The 21,100-nt window shown below is 30.6% G+C and overlaps 1 protein-coding gene across 1 annotated transcript; it reads right to left on the bottom strand.

Annotated features, from left to right (window-relative positions):
* Positions 1 to 416: 416 nt before the first annotated feature.
* On the bottom strand, positions 417 to 3,632 carry LOC103490379 (GDSL esterase/lipase At4g26790-like). The gene is made up of 3 exons (XM_008449871.2): positions 3,264 to 3,632; positions 2,667 to 3,162; positions 417 to 613 (listed from the first exon to the last, which is right to left on the bottom strand). The coding sequence occupies exons 1-3, from the start codon at positions 3,630 to 3,632 to the stop codon at positions 417 to 419; spliced, it is 1,062 nt and encodes a 353-aa protein (XP_008448093.1).
* Positions 3,633 to 21,100: the final 17,468 nt, after the last annotated feature.

Here is a 21,100-nt window from a genome sequence, read left to right as displayed (position 1 = left end):
TAGCATTTTGATCCATCAAATCCTTTATCTTTATCTTTTATCTTCAAACTATTTCTTGCATGCATAATTAGTAAGACGAAGAGTTGTATAAGTTTAACTTTTGGGTTTCGTGAAACTCAACGTATTTTATTAGTTCTTAATTAAAAAATATATAGATGAAGCTTACTTTTGATCGAGACGAATAATATCATAGCAAGACTAGTTTTCATTGCATTTCATTTAGATCTGTAAGTACAATTTCAAAAGTGTTTTGAAAGAAATACTTGAAAAATTCATTCTAAAGAAATATGACAGAGCAAATATAGGTACAGAATTATTTATTTATGAGTAGTAGTGTGTATAAATAAATACAATATAAGGTGAGACATAATATAATGTTGGAGGAGAGGAGGGGAGGGAAGGGGTGTTTTTGAAATTTATGGAAGAAAGACAGAAAGATAAGTGTGGAGAATGTGATTAGCTATAATGGAATTAGCTTTTTGTGTGGGATGAAAAGCATCCCAGAAAACATATTTGTTGGCATCAGAACATGTAAATGGATTCATTTTTGAGCACATGAAACCCATCTCAAATCTACCTGTTCCACAACATGCTCTTCCTGAATTACTAAACCCTGTCAATTTTAATTACCAAAAACAAAAAAAAAAAAAAAAAAAAGAAAAAGAAAAATTATATATACATATACTTTCTTTGACAATTTTAAAAATGTTGTATATGTATATGGTATAAAATGATTTTCTTTTAAATGTTAATTATGTCGTTATTATTCCATTTCAAAAGCTTTAGCGGATTTGATTGAAAAAATTAAAATGTGATAATGGGAATAATTTAAAGATATGTTTATTGGTTAATCTTAATCTTAGAATATATAATTGATATAAGATATTTAATATTGTTCTTCTATGAAACCAAGAATTATTCAATCCCTAACCTTCATAGTTGTTTGAACTTGTTAAAATAAATTTATTAGAAAAATATCAATACAGTCGAGAAATTATGTATTATTTCATTTAATTAAATAATAAATGTTTTTTTGGCAAAATAAATAAATAAAGTATGAGTAGCAAACTCATCAAAAGAAATTAACTAAAGTGAGAAGAAAAATGACAAAAAAGAAAGAAGATAATCTACATTACCTACTTAAATCACCATTAAAATTTTGAAAAAACCAAATATTTATTTGAATAACAATTACAAAAATTTATTTCCTCTCCTTTATTCCTAACAATATTAAATATATATATATATATATATATATATATATATAAATTACAAAAAATACCTCTAAACTTTGTAATTTATGTCAAAAATACCCTAAAAATGCTCTTAAACTTTTAATAAGGGTTCAGAAGTACCCTTAACGATAGTTTTGGATGAAAATCATTAAAATTTTATTTAAAAAATACTCTTAGACTATTAAAAAAATTTCACAAATACCATTGATCTTAAAAAAATGTTAAAAAGACTCTCAATAATCCCAAATTTACGCCAATTTTTGTTGCCAACCAAATTTACACCAATTTTTTCACTATTTATTGTTTTAATATGTTATAAAAAGAAATTTTTATTTTGGAAAATTTATAAAATTCTGCGAAATTTTATGTTTTAACCAAGGTTTAAAATATTAATGGTGATGGATATATCAAAATCTTAGTTTTGCTGAAATTTCGATTTCGATTGAAATTTTTAAAAAATTATAAAAAAACTCAAAAAATAAATTTACAATATTAAATAAATATTTTATTATTTTTCAATAAGTAAACATGTGTATCATTTATATTATATTATATTCATGTCATTTTGATGTTTATTTTTTGAAATTCGTAGATATTTTAACTTAAAATTTTGATTTTTATTTTGAATGCTACGGTATAAAAATTGAATCAATAATGATATTTTTTATTTTTTAAGTTTAAACCTATTCATAAAACTTATCAATAGTTCAGGGATTTTTTTATACAAAAATTTAAGGCTTTCCATTCGAGATTAACAATAAGGGTATTTTTGAATATTTTAAAAATGTCATGTTTTTATATAATTTAGCTCAATTTTAAAGATTATGGATAATTGAGTTTTTAATTGTAATTTTTTGGTTCTCAAGTCGACAAAAGTTCTTCCAAATAATATTTTGTTATTTTAAATAATAATTACATTTTAAATTATAAAATATTTATTTTTTTTAAAAATATCTCCTCTCACTTTCCAATTTTGCTAAAAATATTTTTTTCAATTTAAAATAACATATAATTATTTAAAATATAAAAACAATACATGAAGAACCATTTAAATCTATTTTTAAAAATTGATAAGAAAATAACATATATATTTTGAAAACTCAAGCAGCAAACACACATATTTTTAAAATCTTTTTAGGGACTAAAAAATGTACATAATTTTAAATGCTTAAGAATCATAAACCTATTGTCGACTAAAATAGCAATTTTTAATAAATATTAAGATGATAGCAAGATTCTTAAAAAAAAAAGAAATGAAAAAGTAAGAGAAATAAAATTTGGACAGTATGTAGACTGCACCTAATTCTATATGGATCTATTTCTTTCAAAGATATATATATATATATATATATAAATATATATAATATAGTAACAACTAATTAATATTTAATAAGGAAATAAAAATAGATTTGAATAGGAACTCGAACTCACCATAGTAGCTAGGATGGAGAATCATATCATAAACAACATCATATGGATTGGAAAACACAATCTGAATCCCTTTCAGTTCCTTATTCATCATTTCTACTAACCCCATCAATTTGGCATTAAAATCCATTGCAACTCTATTGTACTTCTCAACACACTCACCACCCCCTCCAAAAACCAACCTTGAGCTCCTCTCCAATGGTAAGCACCCCATCGGAGGGAGCCCCCCGATCGACATCTTACGAGCTCCTACCGCATAGAGCTCCCGAACAAACCCTTCCGCAGCTCTACCAAGAAAATTTTGGTACTCTTGGAGGGAAAACTGAGAGGATCTTTGAGGGAGGAGGAAATAGTTTTCTAGGAAGTCATTTGTGCCTAAGCTTATGAGATAAAGGAATTGGGAAATGGTGTGGTTGGCTTTTGATGGGCCAAGATAGTCTCTCAATTTCTTTTGATATTCTTTGTAATATTGGAGTTCTTTCCATAGAGGGATCACTGACTGCATGCATCACAAAAACAAACAATTATAAGACAAAAAAAGAGGAAATTAGAAAGGAGAAATGAGAATGAAGTAGGGTTGGAACAGGAGAGATCACTTACAAAAACATCAGAAGTGGCATTATCATAGCCAGTACCAGCAGAAGCAAAGGAAACACCAGAAGCAAAATGAGTGATATTATAAGAAGGATCCAAATAAGCTGGGATTGTGGGTTTGATCCCAAAAGCTTCAGAAATAAAATCAGTAACAATTTTGCCATTGGAGAATCTTCCAGTGGCTTTTCCTCCTTCAAAATCACGACCATATGGTGAAAAATCACTTTTTAAAATAGTTGAAATGTGGTTGTTGTTACCTGAATCTACTGATGAATCTCCAAACACTATAATCCCTGGAACAACAACACCAACAACCTTCTTATTGTTAGTCTTTCCTTCAACTATTTTCTTCCCTACTAACAAATTATTACACATCAACATCAACATCATCAACAATGTCAAACACCCAATTTTTTCCATATTAATTTATTATTATTATATGATATATCTATTTTCTATTGTTGGTTACGTTTAATTTCTTGAATATATGTGTGTATATATATATATATATCTACCCTGTGCCACTTATCGAGAAGGAAAAAAAAAAAAAAAAAAGAATTTGTCATGTGTCAAATTAAGGTTAGAGAGAATTATTGAGATGGTGAAAGTCTCATCTAGAAAAAATCAAAGGGACGCACATTTTTTATACCATAGATGGGCTACTATTCTCATCAACAATTGATTTTGAGATAGAACCATATGTTTTACGCATGAAGAAGATAGTAAAGTTGTGTAAACCTAGTCGAGATATCTTGGTTTTCTCTACATCCCACCTTCCTTGTATCTTGAAAAAAGTTAAAGGTACGGGTCTTTTTCTTGGAATTTGAACTTTTGTACTAAATCAAGATTTCACAGGGAAGCTATTATTCTTAAAACAGTGTCATAAAATGAATTGTTTGCATTTTTACAAAAGAAAAAAGAAAAAAGAAAAAGAAAAGAAAAGAAAAGAGAGAAAAAAGGAATAGGTTGTTGTTTGATTAAACAAAAGGAATAATAATTAAAGTAGTTGTTGATGTGGAACGTGGTTTGAGGCGCGGAAATTGGGCGTTGGATTTGTTAAGGTTTCACGTTTTGTATGTGATATCACCTCACACCCTCACGCTATATAAATGCAAAATGCTTCTTATGCCCTATTCTTACCTCCTTCCCTACGCCCCTCGTCCTTATGTGTAACAAACCACCGTTTCAAATACCAATTCTCTTCATTTCACATCAATTTTAATACATATGTTCATAAAATAATCTACATACATCAACTTTCTTAAACAAACAATATAGCAACAAAAACTGATTAAGTAATAAATGAACGTTTTACTCTCTTTACCTAAATTAAAAGCTTCTGTTATACTTCAATATAATTTATTATATTTTGTTATTTATTTTTATTTTCCTTCAAAAAAATGTAGGTGTTGAATTTTATGGAAATTTGAAAGTATCTATGAAAATGTCGTACGATGAAAATTAAATATTTTGCGTATGGTTTTTATTCCATTTAGAAACTGTTTGCTCGTAGGATTAGAGAGAAGTGGAGTGTGCTATGTTTGGACTAGGATTAGAATTTTCTTATTCCTAGTATTATGATAATACTTGTTCCCACTCTCATTTTTCCTCTTCCTCACACTCCTTTATCTCACTAAGTTCCAAATAATTATCAACTAAAAGTAGAAGACCAAACCAAAGCTAAAATCCTAGTAGCAGCCACCACAAAAGAAAGCAACGTTGACAAAAGCTGAGGTAATAGTCTGCAGCATCCCAAACACAAAATATTATAATACCTAGACTATTATATTAATCCTCAAATTATTATAAGTCATTCCTCATCCTAAACGTCATCGCAGACCTAAAGGTAAAACTTAGGCTCCTCTAATATAGAGAACTCCTTCTATGTGGCTGTGTTTTAGGCTCCCTTTAAGATTGAGAATCTCTTCCGATAGCAATGGTTCAACTCTCCCTAAATTGTTATTATTTTTAGTATCCTACAATCAACAATTGAAGTACTTGCACAACAAAAGAGTGAGCAACAAGTAAAAACATGATGGTCGTAGAATATAATAGAGGGCAAGTCTTCCTCAATGATCAAATTGGAATTGAATGATAATCAGAATCGACTTGCTCAATAACCACATTCAGCAACCCTAAATGGCGGTCATAACATACTTTAAATACTTGAATCCAAGAAGGAAAAATAACACCCAATTGGAAAAGATAAGCCACTCTCCAATAAAGAAAAATATATCAGATAGCTGTATAATTCCAAATACGGAAAATATTTTGCAAGAAAAATCTTTTGATGTTGAAATCGGATTTAAGACTTTTCTTGAGACAATTAAATAAACTACTACCTTGGAAAAGGAAAACTTTTGGAAATGTAACAAAACACAAAATTATTTACGACTCGCGTAACAAAGCCCATAAAGTTAACAATTTTTTAAATATTCTAAGTTTGGCATTCCATCTTTCTTTCTCTTCCTAACGATTCTTATTTCTTTCATGTCTTCTTCCTGCGATTTCCTCTTTCTTCTTTCGTCATTTTTTCTACGATTTCTTTCCATCATCTTTCTTATTCTTCAATTCTTTATTTACGTCATTTAATCTTTCCATCATTTTTTTTTCACTTTGATTTCTTTCCATCGTCTTTCTACTTTTCCTTTTTTTTTTTCGCTGCGATTTCGTTCCATCGTCTTTCTTCTTTTCCTTTCTTTTTTATGTCGTTTACATTTGAGTAACCAAATCTAAACGACTATGTACAAAAAATAACAAAATCTAAAAGATCATGTATAAAGAATCTTGAAAAAAAATCATTTAGATTAGAGTAAACAAATGTAAACTATCGTGTAAAAAATAGTAAACAATCGTGTAAAAAAAGTAAAAGATTGTGTATAAAAAATCTTGAAAAAAATCATTTAGATTGGAGTAGCTAAATATAAACTATTGTTTTTTAAAAAAAGTAAACGATCGTGTAAAAAAATAAAAGATTATTTATAAATAATCTTGAAAAAAAATTATTTGGATTGGAGTAGTTAAATGTAAACGATTGAGTAAAAAAAGTAAACGATTGTGTAAAGAAATCTAAACAATCGTGTACCAAAAGAATTAAAAAAAATTGTATACCAACTTTTGAAAAAAAAATATTTAGATTTGAGTCCCGATCAAATCTAAACGATCGTGTAACCAAATTAAACGATCATGTAACAAAATTAAACAATGGAATTGAAAAGATAAATTGTAGCCATATATAAACGATCACATATCAAACAATAACCAAATGTTGATGATCGCAAATATATTACTCACGCGTTGTTGACGGGGCATTTTTGATATTTTATACGATGAGCTTTTGGACTTTTTTTGTTTTCAGAATTATTCTATAAAGTATAAATATTTCGCCGCCTTTTTATATTGTTTTGAAAGGACCCCTAAGAAAAATACAAAGCCAACTCTTAAATATCCAACATAAGGTTCAATTTGGCAAGTAGCATATTTAATTGGATTTATAGTATTGAATTGTTAGCTAAACCTTTCATAAACATAGTTTAGGTTGTTAATTAACAAAAAATGATCATGACTATCCTTAATGGTATGCCTTTTAATTTTAATTGTCAAGTAAATTAATTATCTATTATGTAAGCATGAAGAGTAGGTTGTTATTGTGAGATATTAATCTAGAAAATAATTTCTAGACTTAAGCATACGTTGGTATAACTATTGATAAGAACTTGTTGGGGAAATTGACAAAACTAGCACTTTTTTGTTTTATATTTTAAAAGTAAAATAGTTTAGAAAATTCGTAATTTTATTTTTCTCGGGGTCAATCTCGGCCGAGATCTACCCCGAGATTCTTTCCAATTTTTAAAAATCCCTTTGAAGGAAATTTATCGGTCACTTTCGGTCGAGTGCGTCACAGAGATAGTACATTTTTTTATTAAAAATTTGAAAATAAAAGAATATATAAAATGACTAAAATACTCTTTGTATTCCGAACATTACATATTCTCTGAAAACACTAAACTCCAAACATTTTGTTCATTTCGATTGAGAAGTGAATGATTTCGCTCCTAAAATTTGAACAACTTTTAGTGTAGTGTACTTAAAGAACGTCTAATGAAATTGACAAAAATCATTTATATATTGAAAATCATGTAACTTATTAAATGATTTAGAAATTGAGTTTAACTCTTCTCGGACCACATTTTCCATGAGAGTCTGCGAGTTGCATAAGGCCCCTCGTTAGGGAAATAATAGGAGTATTAGTAGAATATTAGTAAGGTTTTTAAAAGGGATAAAATAGTAATTAGTTAGTAAGTTTTAAGGGTGCAAGTCCAATCTAAATAACCCGACAACCCGGACTATCCAACCCATATTATATGGGTTGGGTTAGTTTAAAATGTGGGTTAGGTTGGATTGAAAATAATATTTAGTTAGTTTAAAATGTCCGCCAACCCAATCCAACCCAACCCGTTTATACCCTTAGTAAGTTTGTTAGGGCTTTTAGTTATGAATAGGGAGTTTGGGTTGAGAGCAAGGTGTGGAAAATTTTGTACTGAAACTTCTTGAGTGGGAATTTGGGAGAGTTTAGCCCTCTCGAAAGGCTGGGGGTTACTTGTTCTTGTGTTGTTATATATTCTTGAGTATCTCTTGTTAGATTGTTGGGATTCTAACAAATGGGTATCGCGAAAGCTGTTCTTTCTTAGGTGATTTTGGATTGACAATGGGGAAGAACAATGAACATGGGTGCGAGCGCATAAATGGACTGCAAATCGCAAACGGGAGGCGACTGAGAGAGAATTAGAAACTCCATGGACATGGGAGGAGATGCAAAAATGGATGGTAGATTGCCAGGTTTAAGAATTGAATGAAAAATCTAAAAGAAGCTGCAAGAAAACAAAGGAGAAGAAAAAAAAATGGTCCAAAAAGACATTATAAGAGAGGTTAGATGACATCGGCAAAGGCAAATGTGAGATTAAAGAAATGATACAATCCATTCTTGAATGTTTGAAGTTGTTGAATGTTGAAATTCAGATAATCAAAGCTTCAAGTGAAGACAAACAAGAAATGCTAGTGGCGGGAGTTGAGTCTGAAATTTCCAATGAACATTCAGTGGAAAGCTTGTTTGTGGAAGGATCTTCCTTCATGTGAAAAGACATCGATGAAAAAGGAATTGCTCCAGCAAGTGTCATTGAGAGGAAATCACGACCAATGAGAGAAGGAAAAGAAGGCCAATTTGATAGAATCGATGGGAATGGTAAGGAGTTAAAATCAATGAAACCCAAAAAGAAACAATGACTGGTGATGGTTGAATCGATATTTCTATTGCATCGTAGAAAAGTCTATGAATCACAAAAAATATACATTAAAATCACTAATAAAAATATAATGTTATCAAAATTATCATCACAACAAATAAAAACTCATATACGTATTATAGATCTGATTCCAACAAATTCATGTTGTCTCCCTAAGACAAATTTACTCACCCTAGTGCTTGAGCTTTGAGAGTAATTGTCTCCCAGAATAGAACAAATCAACTTTCTTCTAAGAGTATAGTAGCACCCCGTCTAAAATATCAATGAATGAAACTGTGTGGATCTACCGAACGTCAAGATTATGGATAATGGAGAGAATTTTTTGAAGAAGACAAAGGATTATAGTTTTTTAACCAAATATAAAAGGAGCTTATTTATAGACTTATTCGTGACCATTTGAAAAATCATGTCCTTTTCTATAATTTAGTTGTTAATACTTTTCATGAAGTGATGCATCCACTCATGATACGTCCATTCATGAAGAAATATAAACAATAACCATTTATTCCAACAATCACCCTCCTCCTAAATCATAAGTTGGCAAATGAAAGAAAATAAGCGTTCAATATTTTCCAATGGAGAACCTACATTAGGATAAGTAGTATAAACTTTGAACTTTCCCTAGTGAACATCAATCGAGTTTACTTAATTATTCAGTGGATATGATGCCTTGAACTATCTACCGTTCTAGAGTAAACTAAGACAGTAGATCTCACACAACTTCTCATTAGAACAAGATTTGTTCTTATGAGTGTTTCAGAGAATTCGCCTTAAAATTCTCACAGAAGTGGCCTTTCACACTCATATAGGTGATTCTTGTACAGAACATCGTATATGCTTTTTTTTTAAAAAAATAATTACCACTTACAAAAATCATTAAAAGCATGATGCTTAATTACCCTAAAACCATACTAGCACTGCCCTACAATTCGTGGAATGGGTGAAAAATTTTAATGTTGTGCTTGTTATGTTATCTAAAGATCGATTTTCTTGTTGAACCCAGATCTTGGGATCTCCAGCCAATTAGGTTGGGTTGCCTCTCTAGATAACTTCATAATATAGGCTTTAATCCCATTCTTTTTTATGAACTTTCAACCAACTTCCTAGTTAGGCCTTTAGTAAGTGGATTTGTATTATTTTTTGACCTTACAAAGTCAATTGTGATCATTTCACTAAAGAGCAGTTGCCTGATTGTATTATGCCTTCATCGTATATGTCGAGACATACCATTATACCTAATGTTTCGTGCCCTTCCAATAGCTGCTTGGCTATCACTATGTATACATATTGTAGGCACCGGTTTAGACCAGTTGAGAATATCTTCCAAAAAATTCGAAGCCATTCAGATTTTTCTCCAACTTTGTCTAAAGTTATAAATTCAGATTCCATTGTGGATCATGCTATACATGTTTGTTTGAAAGATTTTCAAGATACAACCCCACCTCCAAGGGTAAAAATGTAACCACTTGTGGAGTTGGAGTATTTAGTGCTCGATATCCAATTGGAATCACTATAACCTCCAAATACAACAGGATATCAAGTATAGTGTGTAATTTACTGTCAATAAAGCTTTTCTCCATAAATTTTGGGGTAAACCTGAACTTATAAGCATTGCGTTCATCATTTCTTTAAGTGATTGGTTTTTTTGGAGTTATCATTTAGATTTGGAGTTAAAATTTTAGGCAAGACTCGTTCAAAGCCCAATTATTGTTAGGTTGGATTTCCTTGGCCACTAAAATAGAGTTGATTTTTTTCACACATTCTTTTTTTTGACGAAAGGTGGAAAATTGATTGGTTTTCTTTACACATGCATTACGAAATTGACTCTAGGGGGACCTTTTGGTGTGGCAACAAATGTATGAATCAAATAATATGCTACTCTATGCATGAAGTACCTAAAATAGTCAAGCTAAAAACTCAAGTGTAAATGATAGATGGGAGAAAAATTTTAAATTATGCTCAAAATCATACCTATTTTCATCATGTAATACTTTACACATGCTAAAGAACTTTTGGTGTATATCATAGTCATGTCATCAAAAAGCACAAAGCATCCAAACATACAAATAAAGCACAGGCAATAGCTCGAGCTTAGGTGCTCAAGGGCTCTAGCCATAATATAGACATACTTGACCCCCAACTTAAAATTATACATTGCCCTTAATGTAATAAAATTAATAAAAAAAAAGGATAAAATGAAAGGGAAACAAAAAACTTTTGTGAAATTTAAGCATAAATGAGGATAGGTACTGACTCCACAAAAACATATCCTCCCAAATTTTCCTAGAGCAAAAAATGATAGAAAAAGTTAGATCAAATAAAAATAAAAATGGTTGAAAAGGAATCTATACAAAGAAAACAATAAAAATTCTGACTGCCTTCATGTACTGTAAATTTGAAGGTCGTTATGCTCGACCATACTCGACTTCATCAATCATAATCGCTATGAAGATTGGAGCAAACATCCTCTACTCCCTACTTAGAAGGTGGGCTACTATCTTGTAAAACTTAAGAATTAAAGCATGCAAGATTAGTAGAAGAATTATCATGTATCATAATAAACGTTTGAGATTTTCCTCCTTGTTTGATTCTAAAACACCTTTTGTCCACATCAATCACATCTTTCATTGTCTTTAAGAATGATGTCCCTAACAGAATAGATAACTTAAAGGGAGGGGAATAAGTGAATACATTCACCACATAAGACTCAACAAGAAACAAAAGCTCATCAACCTTAACTAGGACATCCTTGACTAAATCTAGAGGTATAACTAAGAGAGATAAATTAAGTACATTAAAAATATCGGGGGGGGGGGGGGGTGCAATATATGTGACTGAAACTCATGGTAAATAGTGGCATGCATGATATTGATAATAAATCCTAAATCAAGCATGCCACACTGAAATTTTCAAGCCTATAAAACAAGGAATAGAAAATGTACCTAGATCATCATGCTTCATAGGAAAATTACCTCTTAGAATGATCTCCTGGTTGATCTCATATTTAGCCTCAAACTCCTTGGGAGGCACCTCAACCCAAATTTTCTTATCTTTGTTGAATGGGTTTTTCTTATCAATTAAAGCACTACTACAAATATGGGTTTTAACGACGCAAGTTTTGCGTCATAAAGACTTTCAACGACACAATTTTTGCGTCATTGGAGCCACTGTTAAGAAAGGCTATTTAACGACACTTTGAAAAACATGTCATTAAATATGCTTAGATGATAGAAAAATTGTGTCATTAATACCTTTACCTTGACGCAATAAATATGTCACCGTTATCTATAACTCAACACCAATATATTGTCATCAATACCCTTATATTGACGCAAATCATGTGTTACCGTTATCTATACTTTAACACTAATATATTGTCTTTAATACTCTTAAATTGACGTTTTAAATGTGTCACCGTTATCTATTACTCGACACGAATTTATTGTCATTAATAATCTTATATTGACGCTTTAAATATGTCACCGTTATCTACACCTTGACACAAATATATTGTCATTAATACCCTTATATTGACACTTTAAATGTGTCACCGTAATCTGTCACTCGACACAAATATATTGTCATTAATACTATTACATTGACAATTTAAATGTGTCACCGTTATCTATCACTCGACACCAATATATTGTCATTAATACTCTTATAACGACGTTTTAAGTGTGTCACCTTTCAATATAACTCGACACTAGTATATTTTCGTTGTAAATATTTCGTTACACAAAATTGTTGTCAAGAAATGTGTTTTAACGACACTGTTTCTATTTAATAAAAGCTTATATGTCGACACATGTTGGTGTCGTTATTCTTCATTTTCGCAACACATATTTTTCTATCATATATTTCTTCTTTCAAAAAAATTAAATACTAAATTTCAGCATTACCCACATATGTTTGGAAAGATATTTATATTGATAATAAAAAAATATAACATACATTATCGATAAAGATTTTACAATAATCCAAAAGATAAATTTACTGTAATATTACATGTATGTGTGACCTAATCTAATCAAACTGACACATAAATGAGAACTTGATCGATACCATGGTCCGTGAATTCTTCAACTACCTGCAAATTTGAAGAAAATGAACCTTAGCCAACATTCATTACGGAAAATGCATAAGCATAAGCATAAACATTAAGTACATGCCAAACAAAAATTGAAGCAGACCAATAAACTTTTCAAAATAAGCGTCCAAAATTCATACAACCAAGGTTTTTAATAAAAGACCCATAAGGAATGCAAAAGATTAAAAAAAAAAAAAACACTGACTACATAAGCATAAGCATAGTATATAAATGTTGCAAATGTAAGTTTTGATTCAATATTTACAGTCCAAACAATGTTCTAGTTTGCATCAAATTGAAACTTAGCATAAACTTACCCTTAGCCCCCCTCCTTCAAAGTAAATACAAAACAACATGATTCCTATAACATATGTCTAAGCGAATTGAACAAAATAGCTTTTCAATGACTACCATAACTGCAGAATAGTTAACACAACAAAGTATCAAGTTCCTAAATACGTGTCAACATGATTCCTAAAACATACGTCTAAGCGGATCGCACAAAATAGATTTTCAATGGCTACCACTGCAGGATAGTCAAAGAAATATTCCTAAATACATGTTAACATGATTCCTAAAATAAAATAGTTAAGTTACGTTACAAAACATAAAGCATGCTTACCTCTTTCTTTTACTAAATCTCCACCCCCATATCTTGATTACCCTCCATAGAGGCTTTTTCTTTCTTGCAAGTTCGGAAGCTCTAATAATGAATAGCAAACTACATAAGTTATACAATTATTATTTCATATGCAATATATTAACTCATTATTTGATTCCTAACGGAGTTCATGATAAATTAAGTTAACATCATTTTCAAAGTTATTCCAAGAACAAAAGTTGCAACCAATGTTATGAGAAAACAACAAACAATGTAACAAATACCAAACACTTTAAAATTTTACATTCTCCAAAAATCCAAATAATATATAAAATCCAGTTGCAAGATAAGTAAGTTTCAAAACTTTCTTACCATGAAGATTGGGAAGTGTTGCTATCAAAGATCTCTTGTAGTTCCTCTTCTATCAAATTCAACCCAAAAAATCGAGTAAACAATATATTGATCTAAATAATCATTGTTTTTTCATGGGAACCATAAAACAAGAAAACATCATCATTGACATTCAACACATAAGCAAAAATTAAGAAGTCCTAGTTTTGTATCTTATCCTCTTATAGTTTTAAATTTAGTTTATCACTATTCGTAAATGTCAAAATTAGATGATAATGAAACTTACATAGCATGATACTTTATAGATTGACAGAAGTTTGAAAAAGCAAAAAAAGTCATCTAAGTGAGGAAAAATGAAAATTTTTTACTAATTGAAAAATGTAATATACTATTTGCAAGCCAAGAACCATAAAATCTATAAATGAACATTATTCCTTTCCATCTCAAATTTGTATATCCATATGGGAAAAAACCAAATGAATTTTTCATACATTTTGCAATTATAGAAATTGAAAAAAAAATAATAATAATAATAATAAATAATAATAATATTAGCAAAACAATATGAAATATGACAAATATAAGTTGAGAAATAATACAGGTTGACAAATGATTTGACAAATAATATTGCAAACAATATAGTTGACAAATAATACAGGTTGAGAAATAATATAATATACAGGTTGAGAAATACTATATTAGAAATAATATACAGATTGAGAATAAATATATTGGAAATAATATAAAATAATATATTGGAAATAATATAAAATAATATATTGGAATTAATATTAAATAATATATTGAAAATAGTATTAAATAATATATTGAAAATAATATAAAATAATATATTGAAAATAATATATTGGAAATAATATAAAATAATAATATCTAATATAATATACAAGTTGAGAAATAATAAATATCAAATGTAACAAACTATTATGTCTTTTACAAGTCAAATCAATTAATAAACACTAAACCAAAAAAATTAACAATAGCCAAATTAAATCAATTGGCTGAAGAATAACAAATTTAAAGAATATAGAATAAAATGACTTAAATCTAACAAATTTGAATCAATTTGCCTAAATCTATTAAATTTGAAGCAGCCATAAATTCAATTGCGCTAAACCTAACAAAATTAAAAGCTCAAATGACCTAAATCTAACAAATTCGAAGCATTGAAATTAATTGACCTAAACAACAATAAATTCAATTGACCTAAATTTGAATTAACAATAAAAGCACGGTCAACCCAATTGGCCTAAGTCTAACAGACCTAACCCTAACAAAATTAAAGTCACCTTAAAATTAATTAACGAAATTACAACAAAAACAAATTTGAACCCTCAAAAGGGAAGGGAAAGAGAGGAAATTAAAAAAAAAATTATCTTTGACAAAATAGTTTCCTTAGCTGACCCTTCCAATTGATCTCAAAGGTACCCTCCAAAAAAAATTCTCCTTTGTTTTTACAGTGGAAAAGGTGGAGTAAGAGAGAAAATTGGGTTAGTTGAGAGAAAATAGGGGGAGAGTGGAGAAGGTGGGAGTGGAGAGAAAATTAGGTGAGGTGAGGGAAAATAGAGAAGAGAGTGGGAGAGAAAATTGGATGAGTTGAGGAAAAATAGAGAAGAGACTATTCATTTTTTTTTAAAAAAAAAGTTAAATTCAAATTCAAATCTAACTTTTAAAATAAAATAAAAATAAAATAAAATAAAGTAAATAAATAAAATAAAATAATAAATAAAGGACAAAATGATGTATCTGTAACTTCTTAGAACATTACCCCTCCATTGGATCAAAAAATATTTCTGGTAGACAAAGATAATCAATTGAATTTTGCACTTTAATTTTCTAAGCAAAATGTATCTTGCATACTAATTAAACAATCAAGAGCAAATTAAAAGATTGTTTCATAGAGATCAAATGGAATTGAATTCGTTTTTTAACAAAAATTAAAAAATCAACATGTTAAATTAAAATAAAAATGGAAGAAACTCTCAAATAAATTGAATGACCATGATCCTCTTACCTCTTAGAAGATTACCCCTCTATTGGAATAAAAGATTGATGAAATATTTTTTAGAGAAAAAATGAATGGGAGGGTTTTGAAGAAAATGATATTTAAAAAGAATTTGGGTGAAAATTGGAGTTGGATTTATGAATGTATCAAACATAACTGAAAATTTTGATTAAGATTTACAGAAAAATGAGTCATATATAGAAAAGAAATGAAAGTAACTGCTTCATGGGTTTCGAACTCATAACTTCAGGGTCAGGCGCACTCAATTTGACAGAAAGAGAGGATTTTCGGAAAGTTGTTATATATTTACAAGATTGCCATTGAAAATATGTGAGAAAAAATGATACAAGCTATGAGATTCGAACACAGGACATCAAAGCGCCCGCGTGAGGAGAAGACGACATGTGGCATGCGTAGATTGGCTGAAGAGTGGAGAAGGTGCGCACGTGAAGTCTTCCGAAAATGGGGAATAAAGGAATACGCTCGACTGGGATTCGAACTCACGACCTTGAGGTGTTTACTTGCGTGGAAGTATTGTATCTTTTTTGTTATTTACCAATTGGTCTCTGATCTTCGATTTACCCGATTTTGTTTGTTCGGACTTTGTTTTAAGTGTTTTTCATTGCACTGAGTTCGTAATAGAGTCTAGATTCTAATTCTGTATAAAATTATAAAACTAATGAATATATGTATGATATAGGTGGAAACAGCCTAGGCTTTCGCGTTTTTGGTAGAGAGAGAAAATGTTGAGATAAAATATGCTATTCTCATATAATTTTAATTGCGTGAGAGAGGGAATTAACAAATTTTGAAATTTGAGGTTTTTTTATGTCGAAAGTTTTTAAATGACACAAAAAATTTGTTGATAATTAATGACGCTTTAAATATGTTAAGAAAAATTAAATTGGGTCAATAGAATTGTGTCAATAAATAATTTTCAACAACACAATTGTACCTCACTCCATCTTTTTTATTTTCAACGACACAATTCCTTGATTACTAGTATCATTAAAACTCATTTTTCTAGTAGCCGAGGGAGAAAAGAAATCGGAGCGGCCAAGATTCTTCAACGGCAGTCTCTTAGATTGGTGGGTTCGACGGTAGTCCCTTAGACAATGTTTGCTTGTTCGATGGTGTGAGATTAGTGGGTTTGACAACAATCTCTTAGATTTGCAGATGAGTTACATTGTTTCCTGTTTTTTGATAGGGAGAGAGAGAAAAGGTTGAACAAATTGTAAAACTCTTTTTGAATGTCGCGCGAAGAGGGAATTGAAATTTTTTGAATTTTTGGTTTTTTTATTTCAAAATTTATTTAATGACAAAAAAAATTTGTCGTTAATTAACGACACTTTAAATGTGTCAAGAAAAATTAAATTGTGACAATAGAATTGTGTCAACGAATAATGTGTCACTTCTATTTTCAACGACACATTTTACTCTTACCCTATCCCTTTTTTATTTTTAACGACACAATGTTTTGATTTGTAGTGTCGTTAAAACCCAAATTTGTACTAGTGAAGGGACATAATTCACCTTCTCCTTGTTCTCTTCTTCCCTAGATGCCATACAACTAGCTAACCTGCTTGAAAAAAGGACCGTCACAAAAAAAAAAAAACAAGTCTTAAAGAAGGGTCAAACCATATCCCACGTCTTGTGGGTGAAGCAACAAAGGTCTTCTGGTCTATATCATTAACTACCTCAGAAACAGGTGAGGTAAGAATCTCACCAGAGCATTACAATGGAGATGGTACTAACGTTCCACATGCTTGACACCGATTAGGAAGGAAGCTTTCCATACTGGAAGTTGAGTCTACTCACTATAGTGGCTATCTGGGTCACCTGTGTAGTCAAACTCTACATACGAGAGATTGTGGTCTCCAGATTCTGCTTCAATTGTAGAGTAGTGTTAGCAAAGTTTTTCACCACATCCTCCAAGGGCATGCTAGTGTTGCCATATCCTTATCCGTCCTGTGGAGCACTTAGCCTTCCTAACGGTTCTACTTATACTACCTACCACTCTACTAGTTTCAAGAATAGTTCACCTTAACTATAGGCTCCTAAGGTTGTACATATGCCATGAACACTTGTTTCAAAAGAGTGGTTAGTTCAGCAAGTTCAAAACTAAGCTCACTAACCTCTTGTGAAGATATGGTGGATAGGAGACTCCATCTCTGGTCATGAACTACTGGGCATTAGCAACCATGGTGGAAATCAAATGCTCTAATCTCTGTAGGAGTCTTATTCATGACTCCTCCCAAAGGTGCATTGATTGTACTTCTATGACTGGAGACTAGCCCATCATGAAGTACTAAATCAAAAGCGCCTCAGATATCTAATGATGTGGAAAACTATTGCACAAATGCTTGAATTGCTCCCATTACTCAGACAGTGTCTCGTTGTTCACCGGTGTGATACCGTAAATCTCCTTTTTAATCTTGATAGTGTGGAAGCAGGAAAATTTTTTTCCACGTAAAAGCTTATTCATTTAGGCTCAGGTCGTCATAGATTTTGTAAGAATAATGTAAAGCTAATTCGTGGTGTCATCCTTCAAGCTGAAGGGGAAGGCTCTGAGGTTCACTTGCTCTTCAATTCCTTCATGTGCCCTCATGCTGCAACACACTACATGGAACTTCTTGATAAATTTATGTCGATCCTCACTTTGAAGGCCAAGAAAAATAGGTAGTAAGTGAATTAATCTATTTTAAGCTCAAAATTACCTGTTGTCCTGAGATTGGTAATGCATAAGGGTTACTGAATAAAATTAGGGCAGTTAAATCCTTTAAGGTCTACTCTGGCACTGGATTGGCCACTACTTCCTGCTTTGGTAGTTCTTCCTCAAATGTGCCTTGAGCACAAGTATCTTCTAGAGAGGCTCTTTGCTTTCTAACCTTATTCTTCTTCTCCTTTCCTCTCGATCTAGGTTTGTAAAATACAACAACAAATTTCAATTCTGATTTCTCAAGCAAACAAATTTCCTACCATGGTAACCAAAGGGGGGGCTGAAGTTGATTTCAATTGCCAAAAATTAAATTGCAAAGGAAAGGTAGGATAAAATGAGAACATCAATAGCAGTAAAGAGGATGAGTCTACAGTTAGTTAACAGTAGGAACAACAATATGAGCAGATAAGAGAGACAGTAAGAACACAAACTTTGGTAACCATATTCGATGATACTGCATCTATGTCTGGGGGATCTTTGACCCGATAAGAGAGATTTTATTATTTGAGTAATAAATCATAAGTACAACCTTATGATGTCAAGTATCAAGTTTCTGCATTCACATCTTTAGTCTATGCTATCAGTGATACAATTTTACTGAATTAAACCTATCACTATATACAAAGAGCATCAAAATGAAATCTCCTCCTTAATCATTTATCTCATCAATCAAGTGATTTAGAATTTGTTCGTGGAAATCTCCCCCTTAATGGTAAATTCCATCAAGCATCTTGATGTTTGTATTGAACTTGTTTCGCAAATCAGAGATTATATGATCTTGCTATAGAAGATCACCATATGCATTCTTCAACGAATCATCACAGATAAAATATCGACCAAGAATCATATGTTTTACTCTTAGAACATACTTGTTGCACAAGTATTTTTTATCAAAAAAATCTTTTTCGGTTTAGCTCGTGCACACACCATATTAGAAGTCTCTCTCTCTCTCTCTCTCTCACAAACACACACGCATATAGCCTTGAGAATCTTTGTTTATCCCGAAGATAGAGGCAACATAGGAAATACCTATATTATTTTATAATATCTCCACGATAGTAGGAATAATATCTCACAGAAGATATTTAAATAATTTAATTTTTAATAATATCTTTAAAGGAAAAAATCTTCAACTGGAGACACCTTTTAGATTCAATATTCTTCTGAACAAACATCTTTATAAATTCTAACGGCCCCACAAAAAGTCTAACAAAGTAAATTGTAAAGATTCAATGAATAAAAGATTATAGCTTAGGTTTAAACAAAATTCCCTATTTTAATTTGTTAAATCACCATAATTTCATCACTAGATCTAATGCTAAATTATAACCAATTTGATTATAAGCGCTAATCAATTTTTCCTAAGTAACAAACTAACATTAACCTAACTCATGAGGCATACGAAATTCAATTAATACTAACTGCATTAAGATCAAGGACAAGATGGGTGAACAATTAGTGGTTCAAGTGTCTTGCTAATTATTCTATCAATTTGATCAAAGGTTGGTTAGATCAATACTCTTTTACTTAAATAGCTAACTAACCGTTTGCTTATAGAAAAATACACAACCTAGTGTCATGATATTGTATATTAATTCAAGCAATAAATATACATCTACAAGCATATGATAATATAGTTTACTGAAGATTATAAAAAATCAAATCATTCATTATATCAAACATAATTCAAAAGCTCATAAACAAACGAATACGGAAAGTATTCTAACAACTCAAGTTAGAAAGTGTACATTAGCTTCTCATGAACATGGTTTTTACTTAATTATAGAGATAAGATGAAATCAAACCTAAGAAATAATGTTGTAGATGGATAGAGGGAGAAAACACATGTGCCAAGAAACGACTGATCATATGCCAAAACGGTTGTTCGAATAAAAAAATGTGATGTAGATGTTTTTGTGAGACGCCGCCGCAATGCTATACGACAAAGCCGCCGCACCATAAAAAAACAAAAAACAAAAGAATTTTGCACTTCTCTCAGTGGCAGTTTTATAATTTTGGGTCTTATGGCCTAAATACTTTGTTTAAGGTTTTGAATGGGTCTATTTTAACTCCATTTTCTTTGTAACGCTCGATTCTACTTCTCTGATGCTCAAAACCTATAAAATAATTAAATAATTAAACACAAAAAATATCGAAACAACCTCAAATTAAGCAAAGGCACATAGCACATTTTCGATACCATCAAACTGGTTGGGTTAAATGGTCAAACTTTCCCTCTTGTTCGAGGTTAAGGCAATTAGGTTTTATAAAACCAATAATGGCTCAATTTGCCCACCTCGAACTTGGAGGATGAGTTTAATGAGGGGTTATTTTCATCTCTGAAGAGTGCCATGATCCAAGCCCCTTTTGGTGAGGTTGAGTTTGCATTCCATAATCGCTCTTTATTAGAGATTCGAAATCCTATATCCACTTGACTATAAATAAAGGGTCATATAGTCAACATTGAAGGTAGGTCCTTCCTACTTTTGGCTTACTCTAACCATATCATAAAATACTTAAATATCAAAGGTTTTATGGTTTTGTGACAAAGTATCGCGTTTGTGTTTTCGTTTTGTTTGTCTTGCAAGCTATCTTTCGTCTTCAAAATTACAAATTTATCATTAAAAACACATAAAAGTCACGTGAGTCGTCTTGTCTGATAGGAAAAAAATTGACCTTCCTCGATATGGATTTTATAATTAATTTTAAAATAATAGTTGACAACCAAAGCTTAATTTTAAACCAAGTATACAGTG

Source organism: Cucumis melo, chromosome 1, assembly GCF_025177605.1.
Source record: "Cucumis melo cultivar AY chromosome 1, USDA_Cmelo_AY_1.0, whole genome shotgun sequence".
Lineage (NCBI taxonomy): Eukaryota > Viridiplantae > Streptophyta > Magnoliopsida > Cucurbitales > Cucurbitaceae > Cucumis > Cucumis melo.
Note: the sequence above shows the minus strand (reverse complement) of the source record. Positions and strands in the feature narration are given on the sequence as shown.

Bases quoted from the DNA above. Each gene is read 5' to 3' on its own strand.
- LOC103490379 (XM_008449871.2), bottom strand. From the start codon at position 3,632: ATGTGTAATAATTTGTTAGTAGGGAAGAAAATAGTTGAAGGAAAGACT. The intron at 3,163-3,263 runs GTAAGTGATCTC...TGATGCATGCAG, and splicing joins ATGCCACTTCTGATGTTTTT to TCAGTGATCCCTCTATGGAA. The intron at 614-2,666 runs GTGAGTTCGAGT...TAAAATTGACAG, and splicing joins TCTCCATCCTAGCTACTATG to GGTTTAGTAATTCAGGAAGA.